Source organism: Protopterus annectens, chromosome 7.part0 (genome assembly GCF_019279795.1).
Source record: "Protopterus annectens isolate FY-2018-M chromosome 7.part0, PAN1.0, whole genome shotgun sequence".
In the NCBI taxonomy this organism is placed as follows: Eukaryota; Metazoa; Chordata; order Ceratodontiformes; family Protopteridae; genus Protopterus; species Protopterus annectens.
The window spans coordinates 333823803-333840390 of NC_056739.1; the positions used below are offsets into that span (position 1 = coordinate 333823803).

The 16588-nt window shown below is 45.1% G+C and overlaps 1 protein-coding gene across 1 annotated transcript in view; it reads left to right on the forward strand.

The window, feature by feature from the left end:
- STRIP1 (striatin interacting protein 1) overlaps positions 1–16588 on the forward strand; it is a gene marked incomplete in the record, with an annotated part of 820756 nt that overhangs the window by 288208 nt on the left and 515960 nt on the right. The window contains 2 exon segments of the mRNA XM_044076197.1: positions 10706–10833; positions 10968–11150. Of these exon segments, the coding sequence (XP_043932132.1) occupies positions 10706–10833; positions 10968–11150 (311 nt within the window).

Sequence of the window (16588 nt, forward strand, 5' to 3'; positions counted from 1 at the left end):
ATCATGGAAGACTGCCCTGCTGCTAGCAATAACTTCAGCTAGAAGAATCTCAGAGCTACCAGCACTAATGGCAGTGGAACTTTTCCTCATTTTCCATCAAGACAGAGTTTCTCTACGAACTAATCCTTCCTTCATGCCTAAGGTGGTTTCCAGTGTGGCTTTAAATCAAACCATCCACTTACCCACCTTCTTCCCAAATCCACAGAACAAAGGAGAAAGACTCCTGCATTCCTTGGACATTCACAGGCAACTTCATTACTACTTGGATAAAACTAAGGTTTTCAGAAAATCTGACCAGCTCTTTGTATCCTATGCTACAGCTTCACAAGGGAAGGCTATATCAAAACAAACCATTTCCAAATGGATAGGACATTGCATTCGGATTTGCTATACCCATCATGGAAAACCAGTTCCGGCTACCATTAGGCCCCACTCTACCAAGGCAACAGCTACATCTACAGCCTTCCTCAGGGGGGTTCCAACCAAGGAGATTTTGGAAGCTGCAACTTGGAGTTCAGTACACACCTTTACCAAACGCTATCACTTACCACTTTACTCTAAGACTAGAGCTGGCTTTGCCACTGCAGTTCTGCAGGGCCTTCTAGCCTCCAATAACCCTCTGATTCCTCCACCTATCCTTAGCTTTGGGATTCAACCCAAGTGTGATGACTGCAGCAAGGTAACATGATGAACATAGTACAGTTTTGTACCTACCATAAATGTAGATGTTAGAGTGTACACCCTGCTGCAGTCCAGGTTACCCTCCCTCCATCCCCTCTGAACTAACTGGCTAAAATCTCTGCAATACCTTCCTGATGTATTTGCTTATAGCTGGAGGGATTGGGTGTTTTTGCAAAATTTACTCAATTTGGTACTAATTACTGAACACCTTTTTGGGGGCACCTGACATCTGGGGCAAGAAAAACTGAAGAATATGGCGTCTGTTGCAATATATATACCCCTGGCGCACTGATGTCAGGGAAGAAGCGACAGCAACCGACGCCGGACCATGACTTTGGAATTCCGTCCGACTGCGGGACTGCCTGACGACAGGATAACCCAAGTGTGATGGCTGCAGCAGGGTGTACACTCTAACATCTACATTTATGGTAGGTACAAAACTGTACTTTTCAACCGATCCAACCAAGCGTTTGCCATCACATAACGCTTCCTGGTTACCTGGAAGAGCAGAACTTATTCAGTTAAGTAGATATATGGACGAGTGGCATCTATAATTTCATCCAGGCTTTGGTTGTTTCTTAAGGTTCTGTGTGTGGATCATTTCTGTGCCTTACCCTTCGGACTGTCCACTGCACAAAGAATGTTCAAAATGTGTATGCTACAGAGTATCCTTTTCTTTTATTCCATATCTGGATGACTTGCCAAGTATTTTTCAAAGTGTCTGGAATCTCTCACTTGAGTGAGAGGTCTGTGGGATTCCAAGAGAATATTCAAAAGTCCTTTTTGACTCCATACAGGATCGTGTTAATGGGGTTGTCAGCTCAGTTCAGAGAGCTGTTCTTCCACTGGGAAAAAATATCTGTATCTAGATCTGCTTCATTGGATTTCCATTCAGACTTTGGTCACTGAGAAGAAATTTTGGATCTCATGGCATCTGTAATTCTAATGAGAAAGAGATAGTGCTTGGGTTCCAGCATCAGCATACCTTACCTTTTCAAATCCCAGTGCTGGGGTTTTTCAGTAGACAAATTACTTGGCGGCGACAATTATCCTTCCATTTTGGTATCATGTTCTCCCTCCCTGTTCAAAGCAGCCAGTAATCATAGATGCCTCTGACTTTGCTTGGGGAGTAGTTTCAGGAGGAATAGTAGTGCATGGTGTATGGAACACCTAAGACAGTCATTTACATCTACAAGCGGGGGAAACAGTCCATGCCCCCTTTGTAGACTAGTCATGTTAGGTGTGGATATAGCATCACAGTACAGTCTCACTCTCTAGGTATTCTTCATTCTGTCAAAGCAGTATTGTGTGGTAGACAAGTTGATCATGACTGGGTAGAACCCTCCCGTTATGCAAACTAGAGCAGGGGATCTTCCAAGATTTGACCCATCTGTGGGGAGTTCATCAAGTAGACCTATTTGTCTCCCCACTGGACAATTGGCTGGAAAGATTCTACTCCAGGACTTAATGCAAGAAGGCCTGGAATATAGGTGCCTTTTCTGTTCCTGGGGCAAGAATGTTCTGGTATGCTTTTCCACCCTTTCTGCTTATATCCAGGTACATCTGAAGATTCAAAAGGAATCCCTCATAATCATTGTGTTGACTACCTTTCTGGCCTAGGTAACAGTGGTTCTCCTTTCTTTTCAAAATGGCCAGGGGCAATTACCACAAGCTTCCTCACAGATTAGATCTAATCACATAAGATCAGGAGTATTTGATACACCCCGACCCCAATCAGCTTCAAATGACTGCCTATATGATAGGGTCTTAATTCCCTGTTGGCACCTGTTCACTGAGGATGTGCAGCAGGCTCAAATGTAGGCAAGAAGGCCTGTTACTAGAAAATTGTATATTGTCAAATGGAAAAGGTTTTCTTGTTGGTTTCAACAACATGACCAGCACCCATTCAGGGCTAGTTGTTCTCTGGTTTTCAGTATTTATGTGAGTTGCTATGCTATGGTCTTTTCTGTTTTTTTGTTTACTCTTATCAAAGTTAATTTATTGGCTATTTCAGCATGTCTGCTTATGGATCCTTTTTGAAAATGGTTTTATTTGAGGTCTCAAGAAAAATTGTGGCCTTTTCCTGAGATCTTAATTTTGTGTTGGAGAATGTAACACTTGTTCTATTTGAACCAGCTAAGCTGGCTGATTTGAGGTTCTTATGGAAAACTATTATACTGATTACTCTGACCTCTGCAAGAAGAGTGAGTTCCAAGCTTTTATGGTGAGTCAACACGGTCTCCTTTTCCACAGAGACAGGGTGTCATTGAGAACTAATCTCTCTTTTGTACTTAGAGGTATCCAGATTTACTTTAAGCCAAGCTAACCGATCTTGAGGGAGAAAAGATGCTCCTTACCATGGATGTCCACGGACAACTCCGACAGAACTAAATCTTTCAGATCATTGGATGAATAGCTCATTTCTTGTGAAGGTTAGAAGGGACAACATGTGTCCAAGGAGAGTATTTCTAAATGGTTAGCTGAGGTTATTACCATTTTGTTATATTCACCACAACAAAATTATTTCAAGGCAAGGTCAGTGGCCACTCTACCAGGGCTGTGGCTTCATCTGTGGCCTTTTGGAAAAGGTTGTTCCTCTGTACATAATTTAAAAAGCACGATAACCTCAATTCCTTCTCTTGGTCTAGATCAGGCTTTGCTAGGACCATTCTCCAGGGGCTCCTGGACTCTTCTTCCACCTCCTAAATGTAGTAAGCTAGAGTAATCTATCCATATGTAGCAGTGATCAATATGATGAAAGTAGTACAGTTGTGTAAGTAAACTTACCATAATGTTAGATGTCCTTCTGTTGTCATGTTGCAGTATTCTTACTGTGGGATCCTCCACTTCAGGCGACCCTAACGTCAGCTCCTATACAGAAGCTTAAGCCTGGTTGCTGCTAGTGCATGGGACGTCACACGTAGGGCCATAAACCAGGGGCCTTAAATGTGACGTATGCATGCACAAACCTCAGAACTTTACTGCCCCAGTCAAATGTTGGGTCGAACACTTTGCTCCTCTCCAAGATGTCTAAAACTAAGTACCGTGTTGGGCAAATCTTTATTTTACTTGAGTTTAGTTTCTTAGTCAGTGTCCACTAAGAAAGGTAAATGCAAATGTGTACATCAAATCCCGCATAGACTCGCATGACCATTTTGTATTCTGTCTAGGCCGGGAACATGATCACACCTCCTGCGCAATCTGCCAGTCTTTTGTCCCCAAAACGCTCTGAAGTCATCTGGCTGTTCTCAATTTGTATTTGGAGAATCGGAGATTTAAAAAGCTAACATTAAGAGTGGATCCAATGTCAGACTCCCAGGTGGAACCACCAAGATAAAAGGTCAAAGTTTCAAGTCCTACTGCCTCTGCCCCTCCATTGTGGGATGGCCCACCAACCACAGATATAGGGGTTGAGGGACATCTGCTAGAGCAATCAACTTCAGCATCTTCCTTCGAGGAAGCTGCTTCCGAAGTACCAGCTGGCATGTTCACAGAGGATATTCTGACGTCTGTTACTACTAAAGTGGAGGGAGAACCAGGCTCCATTGGACAACCGTCTTTGACTCAGGACTCCAATCCCTCCACCTTAGGTCACACCCCTGAAGCTAGGCCCAGAACTTCTCCTAAAGCAACTCCCTTAAAGAAACAGAAGACAAAACATTTGCTTTGTCAGAGGGGGACAACCAGAGTGGCAGTCCTTCACTCAGTCTTTGATGCAGGCCTTCATGGCCCTCAGGCCTTCAGCCTCCCCTCCTCCCACTATACCTGTACTTAGTCTAAGACCTGTCTCAGCTACTTCTATCCTTCCTTTCTTCAGGAAGAAGAAGCCTTTTTCCCTTCCTCTGAGTCTGTCACATACTCATTTCAAATAGCCTCCCCCTTGGAATACTACTCCCCCTAGTGAGGATTCCAAAGAGGGAGACTCTCTCTCCAAAGGACATTACATTTGGAGAGACTATAACAAAAATGGAGTATTTTAAATGGGATACTACCCAGATGACAGAAACTAAAAAGAAGTATTTTGAGCTGCTGCAGGTTGAGTCACCCTCTCCATCAGCCATCCCACTGGTGATTCCTGCATACTTAGATGCATTTGCATCAGTCTCTAAAAATCTTGACTCTCAACCAACTGCTCCCAGAAGACCTGATCACTTCTACAAGATCCCTGATGACCACATATTTCTACTGAAGACCCCCTTGGCAGACCCCGCAGTGATAGCTGTAGCCCCAGACAAGCAGTTTAGACTTATTCCTTCCTCATCACTCTTACCTTCGGACAAGGATAGCAAGGTAGTTGACAGGCTGGGCAAGAAGGCATGCACTTCTTCCACCCTAGCTTTTAGGGCTGTTAATTACCAAACCAATATGGTAAAATATGCCCTAGATTTGGTATCCCAAGCTACAGCCTTGCTGTGTCTTCTTGTCTGATTCTCCTAATAAGACAGACATAGCATCTAAACTGTCCCTGGCATCTCAAGTTGCTAGGCACTCTATTAGATGCAGTTATGATACAGCAGTGGCCTCTGCTAGATCTGCATCTGTGCTTTGCAGATACTCATTGCTTAGGCTGTAGCCACTGCCTGAAGACTTTAAATCCAAAATTCTGAATGTTCCACTAGACCATAACCTTCTGTTTGGGAAACGGTCTGCAGAACTGTTTAAGAACTTGCAGGAGAAGAGCAAGGAACTACAGGATATCAAACACCTGCTTGTCTTCCCAATACCAAAATAATGCAGGAATTATCATGCAAAGAGAACCTGTGTCAGGAGAGACCCCACAACCACTTCTTCAACGTCCGGACATAAGAAAGGGATAAGAAGGTAATACTCTCCCATGACCACCCCTTCTCAGCCCACCTACAGACTGCCCTTTCAGGACAGAAATAATAACAGCAATGCGTGACTGCCTAGATCACCTCAACCTTTCATCCCACCTCTCACAATCTACCCTTCTGGAAAGAAGTCACATCAGACCATTGGGTTCTAGCCGTAGTGGAAAAAGGATATTTTCTATCTTGGATGGAAGAACCCAGACCTCGGGGCATTCCCTTCCCTCCCATAAAACAGCTTCACCTCATCCCTCCTGTTTCTTACACAGGGAACCATAGAACCTGTTCCACCAGGTGAAGAAGGAAAAGGTTTCTACTCCAGGTTATTCCTGGTACCAAAAAAAGGATGGCCCTTGGAGGCCAATCCTGAATTTATCTTTCTTAAATCTCTTCCTGAAAGTTCCCACATTCAGGATGCCATCCCTTCAAAGCCTGCTTCCACTATTTCCACCCAAGGTTTTCATGGCCACATTGGACATAAGAGGCTTACCTCTATATTATCATACATCCAGACCACAGGAAGTACCTACGTTTTGCTGGACCCTATTCACACTTTGAATTTACCGCCTTCCTATTTGGTTTATCCACTGCATCAAGGGTCTTCACCAAGTGCCTAGCTCCTGCCATTGCCTACTGCAGAAACAAGGGCATTCAAATCTACCCCTACTTGGATGACATACTCATCTTTGCAGAAGGGGAAGACATCCTCAGAAAACATGTTCTCCATGTCTCTACTCCAGGGGTTAGGATTCACAGTCAACCTCACCAAATCATCCCTCTTCCCAGCACAGGACAAAGCCTTCTTGGGATGCAGGATATGGACAGACCTGATGAAGGCTTTCCTACACAGGCCAAAGTAATTTCTCTAATCAACCACTTCCGGGACCACCTCCTCCAGGTCAACCACTTGTCAGCCAGGAATTTCATGCTTCTACTGGGCCTGATGACAGCCACAGTACCTATGCTGCCACTAGCCAGGATGCACGTGAGAAAGTTAAAATGGTATCTAAAGAATGTGTGGTCCCAACACAGCCTCTAGACTTCTAAATACCCATCCTGCCTTGCTTAAAAATGGAATTGAAGTGGTGGATTTAACAGATACAACTGAACCCAGGCCTGCCCCTCTAACCTACCACACCAGCTCAACACTTGCTCCAGATCTGGGCTGGGGAGCTACCATGAATGGATTCAAAGTGCAAGCCCTCTGGCAACCACCCCTCATGAAAAAACACATCAACATAAGGGAGGTGACTGCAGTTCGGCTAGCCCTGCAGGCATTTTTCCCTCTCTTGCAATCAGGCCCCCTACAAATCTTTACAGACAACACCACTGTTATGTGGTACATCAACAAACAAGGGGCGACCTGCTTGGCAGGCTAGCAATGCAAGTTTGGGAATTAGCATCTTGGAACAGCACATCTCTACAGGCAGTCTATATTCCATCCCAGGACAACCACCATGCGGATGCCCACAGCAGAACGTTCTCTCTGCATCATGAGGGGATGCTGCACAGAGAAGTATTCCTAGTCATTGTCCACCAATGGGGTACACCACAAATAGATTTGCCACCACCCAGAACAGACATTTGAAAACCTTCTGTATCAAAGATCCCTCCCCACTAGCTTGGAGAGTGGACGCAGTCACCATCTCTTGAAAGGGACTGTTTCTGTATGCCTTCCCTCCCTTCCTTGTCATTCAGAAAGTCCTCCTGAAAATCAGGAGGGACATGACAAAACTCTTGTTGGTGACTCAGGCAGCACGGATTTCCCCCTTCTATCCCTCGTCAAGGGCAATCTCCACAAGTTGCCCCACAAGATGGATCTGCTCACACAACAGAAGGGAACTCTCATCTATCCACACCTGGTGATGCTGTCCCTAACCCTCTGGGTGATCAGCTGTTTTAGTCTCCTTCAGACACTCTACACTGAGGATATGCCATCTATCCTGCAGGAGGTCAGGAAACCCAACACAAGGAGATCCTACATTTCTGAATGGGAAAGGTTCTCCAACTGGTGTCTCCAAAGACACAGGGACCCCTTTCATGCGGATGTTCCTCTAGTCTTAACCTGTGTGTGTGAGCTCTTAAAACAAGACCTTTTGTACTCTCCAGTGAAAGTGTACCTATCTGTCAAATTTGCCTGCTTACCATTGGACCCTCCTGTGCTCTCCAGGCTGGATGTTAAACTGTTTTTAAAAAGGGTCTTGCACATTAGGCCACCAAGGAAACCTGCCCCACCTCCTTGGGACCTAAATTATGTCCTAGAAAACTTACACTTGCTCCTTTTGAGCCAGACAGCTCTGCATCCCTGCAGATGTGCACAAGGAAAACAGTCTTACTGGCAGCCCTCACCTCAGCCAGAAGAGTCTGAGTTACAGGCACTCATGGCATCCCCTCCCTACACCATCTTCCACAAAGATAGGGTGACCCTGCGCACCAACCCCTCCTTCATGCCCAAAGTGTTCAATGAACTGTCCCTAAATCAGTCTGTCCACTTACCCACCTTTTTTCCATCTCCTAAAACTGACAGTGTGAGACTACTGCACTCCCTTGATGTCCACAGGGAGATAAAATTCTGTTTGGACAAAACTAAGACCATTTAAAAGTCTAATCAACTATTTGTGTCCTTCCTTCCCAGAGCTCTGGACAAAGCAGTCTCCAAACAGTCAAACTCTTGCTGGATTAGGAAAACAATCTGCTTCTGCTATTTCTTCCATGGGAAACACTTACTTCAGGGGGTCAGGGCACACTCTACTAGAGCAGTAGCCTCTTCTGGGACTTTCTTCAAGGGTCTGGACACAACTACCATCCTTGAGGCAGCCACCTGGTCCTCAGTACATACCTTTACCAAACATTACAAGCTGGACCATATCTCCAGATCCAGAGCAGGATTTGCAAGGGCAATTCTGCACATTTTTCTGGAATCTGCTACCTCTTCCTCCACCCTTCCTCCTCCTTAAGCTGTGATACTCCCCAACAGTAAGAATACTGCAACATGGGAATAGAAGGACATAGAATAGTTGTGTAAAATCTTACTATAACCATAGATGTCGTCCTCTTCCATGTTGCAGTATTCCTTTCCTCCCACCGACCCCCCCCCCAGCATTACCTTTCCCCTGTTGAACAGTCAATTACATTTCACTGGTCTAGAGGACATCATTTGGCACTACCTAGACTACTTTCTGACTGGGCAGTTAGTTCTGAGGTCTATGCATATCACATTTAAGGGCCCTGGTTTATGACCCTATGTGTGATGTCCCATGCTCTAGCAACACCTAGGCTTAAGCTTTTGTATAATAGCCAATTTTTGGGTCGCCTGAGGTGGAGGATCCCACAGTAAGAATACTGCAACATGGAAGAGAAGGACATCCTATGCTTCTGGTAAGATTTTGCACAACTGTCCTATATTTGATCACTGCTACTGTAGCAGCTACCTCCCACCAATCCTCCTTTATTTTTAGTGTGTAGTTTATGCCAGAGTGTGGTTATTTTTTATTCTTAGCATTGTTTTTTCTGAGCTTAGCCTCTCTCTCTCTCTCTCTTCGTAGAGAAGCTCTGAAGGTCTTGGTGACCAAACTGGTGTTTTAGCAAAGCTAGAGCTGCCAGACAGTTTGTGCTCATGGTGGGTGCCTTGATGCTTTGGAGTCTGACCAGCTGTTATATCCTTGGCAGGATATAACCCATGTAACTAAGGCTACTGCAGCAGTCATCATTTGAACATCTACTCTTAATGGCAGGTTTACTTGCTGAACTGCATTTTCTTCCCCTTCCCCAGGACACTGTCACTATGAATGCTTCTCTTCGGGGTGGGGGAGAATTTTGAAGGGAAGACTGTACTGGGGACCTGATCAAAGTTTGAGGTCAGTCTTAAGTGTTTTGGAGATGAGGGTGGTCCTAGCATTGAAAGCCTTCCAAGAACTCCTTAAGGGTGTGTTACCATCCAAGTGGACAAATTGTCTGTGTTTGGTATCTGAATAAGCAAGGTGGAACTTGAATCCTATCTTTGGGTCAAGAGGCTGTGAGGGTTTGGCAGTGGTCAGTGTCTCTTTGTTTCTGACCACAATATACATCTCAGGAAAATCCAACATTTTGGTGGACAGTTGAGCAGGAAGCTCTTGCCTCATGAGTGATCCCTGAATCTGAATGTAGCAGCTCAAATTTTCAACTGCCGGGGCACTTCTGCTGTGATCTTTTTGCCTCCTCATCCAGCATGAAGTGCTGTAGCTTTTATGCCCTGATTCTTCCAAAGTGACAGGCACCATGTTTGGCCCCCTTTGTCTCCTGTACCCCTGTCCTTCGATGCCCTTGATCAATTTTTGGCCCCCTTTGTCTCCTGTACCTCTATCCTTCGATGACCTTGATCAATTTTGTTCAGACAACAGCCCATTGCTAAGCAACTGTTATCCTCATTTTCCCCATTCTGGCCCCAAGTTTGTTTTCCATGCTTCATCAACCCTGTTTGCTGGAATGCCCCCCCCCCATGTCTAATTCCCTGCCCGTCAGGGATACTGCTTCCAAGCCTCCACTTTCTCAAATTGCCCACATCGTATCTCCAATTCCCAGTGATGGATAGGAATCCCAAGCTGTTTGATATAATTATTCATATTCTTTGTTTATCCCAAAAAACCTTCCACCAAGAGGTTTTATGCTAGAAAATGGAAGTGCTTCACTAAGAGGGACTTTTCAATAGGATTACACCCTTTTGGCTACTTTGGATACTATCCTGGACTTGTCTTTTTTTCATTCTCTTCCGAGTTATTTTGCAGTCCTGGGATAGGGTAGGGTTCAACTGTCCCATGAATTCTGTCAGAATGAATAGAGGAGGAGCAATTAACCAAAATAATTAAGACATACAAAGTATGTGTTGGCCACTGATAACTAGCCAGGAAAAAATAAGAGCACTAAAAGAGCAGCTTGTGGTACAGCTATCTCCTATATGGCTGAAACTGCCCTTACCTTGTTGTCTCAGGATTGCAAATGTTCTAGGCCCTAGAATTTGGGTTTCTAGAGTGCATGTATTTTGGGCTGTGTTTTGAAATTGTACTGCTGTATTGCTTAGAACATGCAATTAAATACTTCACATGTGATGCATGTAGCATTCTAGTAGCATGATTTGTTATAGCTCTGAAAACTACCCATCTTCAAATTTTAATGCATTTCTGTTCTTGTATTATGATCTTGTATGTGTTTTCCTTTAGCTTCGCCGATGTACAATGGTGAACCATTTTCTGTGCTGCTTTTTGGGATGGTCACCAAGTTCTGTAGCGGTCATGCTCCTCACTTTCCCATGAAGAAGGTCCTCCTGCTCCTCTGGAAAACTGTGTTGGTAAGACAGGAAGAGTGATGAGGCTTTCTTAATCTTTTGTACTTTGCCTGGGTGATGTATTTTTTTTGGGGCGGGGGGTGCTTGTATATAACCTGATGGCTTAAGGGTAACAATTTTGCTTTTTATTGCCACAGTGCACTCTTGGAGGATTTGAGGACCTACAGGAGATGAAGAAGCATAAAAGAGAATCCTTAAATCTTCCGCCTCTTCCAGAAGACAGCATTAAGGTGATACGGAGTATGCGGGCTGCTTCACCACCAGCATCTGCCTCAGACCTCATTGAGCAACAGCAGAAACGAGCCCGTCGGGAACACAAGGTGTGTAGAGTGCATTGTCCTGTCCAGGACTGTGTAATGCTGAGCAAGTGCCCTTCTCTGTCATCAGTAATTCTGAAGTAATGCATTTACTCCAAGTTTATGCTTGGAGCAAGCACTGCATGGGGGAATTTAAAAGAGCAAGTGGCATGTCTTCATGAGGCACAAGAAGTCTTCACACAGAATTATGCCATGTCTGGTATTGGATGTCCTTCTTTTCTCATGTTGCAGTATTCATAACAGTAGGAAGGTTGCTGCCTGCAGTGCCAACATCCAGCCAGTATACCAAAGTCCTGTTGTAGGAGTGTACGTATGATGTCCTGAGCCAGGGCCATAAACTGACGTAGGGTATAAAACTGACATCTGCATGTAGCCTATTCAGAATTTTTCTGCCGCAGTGAATGTCTGAGTCCAGTTCATCAGTTTGGGAAGCAGATCGCTAATTCAGACGACTACTACAAACTACTGCTACAGATAAGCACCCTGTGGGGTTTTCATTGTCTATTTTGTTATTACTGATATGTACATGTCCACTAGAAAGGGTAAGTGTGTTTGTGGGAGACAAATTCCTTGCACAATAAGTGCGTATTCTGATTAGGTGAGGCCCACAACCATATGTCCTGCCCCATTTGCAAATCTTTTGTTCCAAAAACTCTTCGCAGCCTTCTGGCCGCACTTAAACTTTACTTGGAAAATGAGAGGCTCCAACATCTCACGTTCGGTATGGAGGGAAGGAGCAGGCCATCTGATGAGCCGCCATGGAAGAAGGCTAAGAAAACCAGGCCTGATTCCCATGCTGCACCTCAGGTGTCAGGGGAAATTCTTGAGATGGAGGAAAGGCCGGGATCTCTTCAGACCTCCATTTCCTTACTAGGCCTAGGAACCATGATGGAAGCTGGACTGGCGGAAACCTTGATTACGTCCACTGAGGCTAACCAGCCATCGGATCCTGATAGTGGAGGGGGGAACCATGACTAATTCAGTTGGAGGGGCCTGCTCTTGTTCCCCCACACGTCAGCTCCCTCTATTTTTCTACCGTCTACCCCAATGAAGAAAAATCAAAAAGTAAAACACACAAACAGTACGTGTCCTAGGATGGGAAGTTTTTTTCTCAAAGCCTGTTTAAGGCATTCCAGGCCCTACAGACACAACAATAACTAACTGTTTTTCCTACAGGGCCTTACTTGCTTGTATCAGAGTGACTCTGAAATTTATTCACCCAAGGACTTTTACCCCCAGAGGAAGAGGATCCCATCACCCCAGAGTCTCCTGGGGAAGAATTCACCTTTGGTGATACCATCTCCCTCACGAGGGAACATTTTAAATGTCTGGCCTTAGAAGTCTCAGATACTAAGAAAAGATATTTTGACTTGCTTGAAATGGAGCAGCCATCCCCTTCAGCTGTCCTCCCTTTGCTCTCTGCCTTCCAGGATGCCTTCTTGGCTGCCTCTCAGGCACCAGACTCACAACCCCCAGTCTCTAAACGTCCTGACCATTTTTATAAGGCCCCACAGGACACACTGTTCCTTTTTAGAAACCCACCAGCAGCCCCTGCTGCTGTTGATGTCTCTGCAGATAAGACATCCAGACAATTACCTTCTGCTGCCCCCTATCCTACTGATAAAGACAGCATGTTCATGGATAGACTGGGGAAAAAGGTGTATACCTCCTCTACTCTTGCTATTGGAGCCTTAAACTACCAAACCCACATGGCTAGGTATGTCTTGGACAAAATTGCCAAGGCTTCTACCCTACTTTTGGAGGCCCCTGAATCCAATATTAAAATTCATCTTAACAACCTACTCTCAACAGCATTCCAAGTTACTAGGCACTCCAAGTGTAGCTAAGATGCTGTGGAAGTGTCATCCAAATCTGCTGCATCTAGCTCAGTTCTAAGGCAATACTCCTGGCTGAGACTTCAGCCACTGCCCTTAGATGTACAAACAAAAATTCTTGATGCCCTCTGGACAATAAAGCCCTATTTGGCCAGGCCTCAGATGAACTTCTTATGTACCTTCAAGAGAAGGGAAAACAACTGCAGAACCTAAAACACTTGCTAGTATATCCCATACCCAGATACCACAGAAACTGTCCACAAAGAAACTTCTTTTGTCAGGAAGCAGTCCTCCCACACAGCTCCTCAGGCAAAGGGACGCAGGCAACCGAGGAAAACCTCTAACCTCAGGTTTCCCTCCACTTCTTCCACTACCCCCTTTCAGAGCCAGTCTGATCAAGCCTGACCAGCTTCTCTGTGACTTACCATTACAAAAAACACCCCATTGTCCCTTTGCGTCATCTACTCCCTACTCTCCTGGAGGAATATCACAAAAGGAAAATGGGTACTCTCCGTCATTCAGAGGGGTTACTTTATGACTTGGTGGATGTTACCACCCTTCCAGGGAATTCCTTAACCTCCAGCAAACCAAGTCCACTTCTTCCCCACTATCATTCAGCAACTACTGGCCCAGGGCACCATAGAACAAATAGCACCCACGCAAAGAAACAAAGGATTTTATTCAAGAATGTTTTTGGTACCAAGTAAGGATGGTCCATGGAGACCAATTCTGGATTTATCTTTCTTAAATCTGTTTCTTAAGGCACCCAGCTTCAAAATGATCACCTTACCTTTGCTTCTACCACTCATTCCCACTCAGGCCTTCATGGTAGCCCTGAATTTGAAGGATGCCTACCTTCCACATACCTATGCACCCAGATTACAGGAAATTCCTCTGCTTTGCAGTAGGTTCTTGGCATTTCCAATTCTCTGTTGCCCTTTGGACTCTCCACATCCCCTCGAGTGTTCAGAAAATGTCTAGCACCTTTCATTGCTCACTGCAGAACACAGGGTATACAAATACACCCATACATAGATGACCTGATTGTCCTTCATCAAGACAGCCAAGTCCTCCTAGAGCACCTAAGACTGGTGATCTCCACCCTGACCCACCTAGGGTTCACTATAAACAACGAAAAGTCTCATCTGCAACCCATGCAAGACATGGTTTTCTTAGGATGCAGAATCGGAACAGACCAAATGAAAGCCTTTATTCCACAACAAAGAATCCTGGATCTTGGCATATACTTCAACAAACTCACCAATCTCACTTTATTGCCAGCACAAGAATTCCTAAGGATGCTAGGACACATGGCATCCCCAATACCAATGTTGCCCCTAGCAAGACTCCACATGAGAAAGATCCAGTGGACCTTGAAGAAGTTATGGAGTCAACATTCCCATCCCCTGGACACTCCTCTCCCCATACTCCAGTGTCTGAAGAGGGAACTCCAGTGGTGGTTCTCTGCCATCCATCACAATCAGGGAATTCTATTACAGGTACCTGCCCACCTGCTAGAACTCACCACAGATGCATTGGACTTGGGTTGGGGTACACTTCTACAGCATAACCAAAAGCAGATTACTGTGCAGGGAAAAATGGTCCACACTTAAGACTAAGGGGACCACATCAATATCGAGGAAATGAGGGCACTCCATCTAGCCCTACAAACTTTCAAAACAGCCCTACTTCCGGGAACTCTCAAAATGATCACGTACAATGACTGTCATGTGGTACATAAATGGGGGGGGGGGCAAGATCCTATCCCCTTTGCAGCTTAGCCATCCAAATCTGGAATCTAGCATCAACTCTCAACATCAATTCCCTCTACAGAGAAGGCTATGGCAGACTTTCTAAGCAGAGCTTCAGCTCCCTCTCATGATTGGATGCTTCAGAGAGGTATTCCTAGATCTTATACACAGGTGGGTATTCCACAACTTGCCTCCTCCCAGAACAAACAGATGCCCAAATTTTGCATAAGGGTCCCACATCCACAAGCCTGGAAAGTGGCCGCCTTCTCCTTTCTTTGTTGGGGAATGTATCTCCATGCTTTTCCACCCTTCACACTGATTCAGAAAGTTGTCCTTAAAATCCAGACAACATTGGTTTCCCCTTCTCTATCTACTAGCCAAGGGCAATCACCACAGGTTACCCCGCCGAACAGACTTGCTCACACAGAACAGGGGATCCCTGCTACATCCTCAAGTCATCAACCTAAAACTGGCCTTATGGGTGATAGAGTTCTAATCCCCTTCAGTCACCTATACTCGGAGGACATACTCATTGTCCTGCAGTAGGCCAGGAAACCTAGCACCAGGCGAAATTACATTTCTGAATGGAAAAGGTTCTCCAGGTGGTGTCAGAAGAAAAGTCAGGACCCTATGACTATTCCTGTTCCTTTGGTCCTTTCGTATTTGTGTAAGGTCCTTCAATTGGGAATAACTTATCAATTAAAGTCCATTATCTGCCATCTCTGCCTGTCTGCTCATGTTACCACCACTGGTTTCTAGATTAGAGATTAAGCTGTTCTTGAAAGGAGTTCTTCATATCAGACCCCCCAGGAAGCCTGTCCCTCCACCTTGTGACCTGAATTTTGTCCTAGAAAAACTTGCACTGTCACCTTTTGAACCAGCAAATTCAGTAACCCTAAAACTGTGCACCATTAAAACTGTCCTACTAGTGGCCCTTACCTCCGCCAGGAGGGTATCAGAGATGCAAGCTCTTATGGCTATCCCTCCTTACCTCATTTTCCACAAGTATAGAATTGCCCTCAGTACTAATCTTTCTTTCATGCCTAAAGTGGTTAATGAACTTTCATTAAACCAAACCATTAACCTTCTTGTTTTTTACCCTAACCCCCAAAATGCTCAGAGAGGTCCCTGCACTCTCACAGACAACTGAGATTACTTAGACAAAACAAAACCTATTAGAAAATCTGATCAGCTTTTCATCTCCTTCCATCCTAGGGCTCTAGGGAAGGTAGGCACCAAACAAACCATTTCTTCATGGATCTCAAAATCCATTGGAATATGTTATTCCACTTATGGCAAAACCTTACAGGGGCACATCAAATCACACTCTACTAGGGCAGCTGTTTCCTCAGCTGCATTGTTCAAGGAGGTTGACTGTCTCAATTCCCGAAGCTGCCACTTGGGCCTCAGTGCGCACCTTTACCAAACATTGCAAACTGGACCTAGACTCCAGGGCTAGAGCTGGGTTCACCAGGTCTATTCTTCAGGGTTTCATTGACCAAGGCCCCCAGTCCTCCACCCAGGTTCATACCTAAAAGCTTTGGCACTCTCCCTACTGTTATGAATACCGCAACATGAGAATAGAAGGACATAGAATAGATGTGTAAGAACTTACCATAACCTTTGATGTCCTTCTCTTCCATGTTGCAGTATTCAGTCCCTCCCTTTCTACCCCCTGTAGCTCACCTACCTATTATATCTTACTTGCCTGTGGGCACATTGTCATCCTGCCTTCTTTTTAACTTCTCCACTAATCACAGCCTACCAAGTACCCTTAATCTAGTCTGCATGTGAGTCTCTAGGGTCTGACAACTTTGACCCTCTTTAAACCTCCAGGAGTACCAGTGGCGGCTGG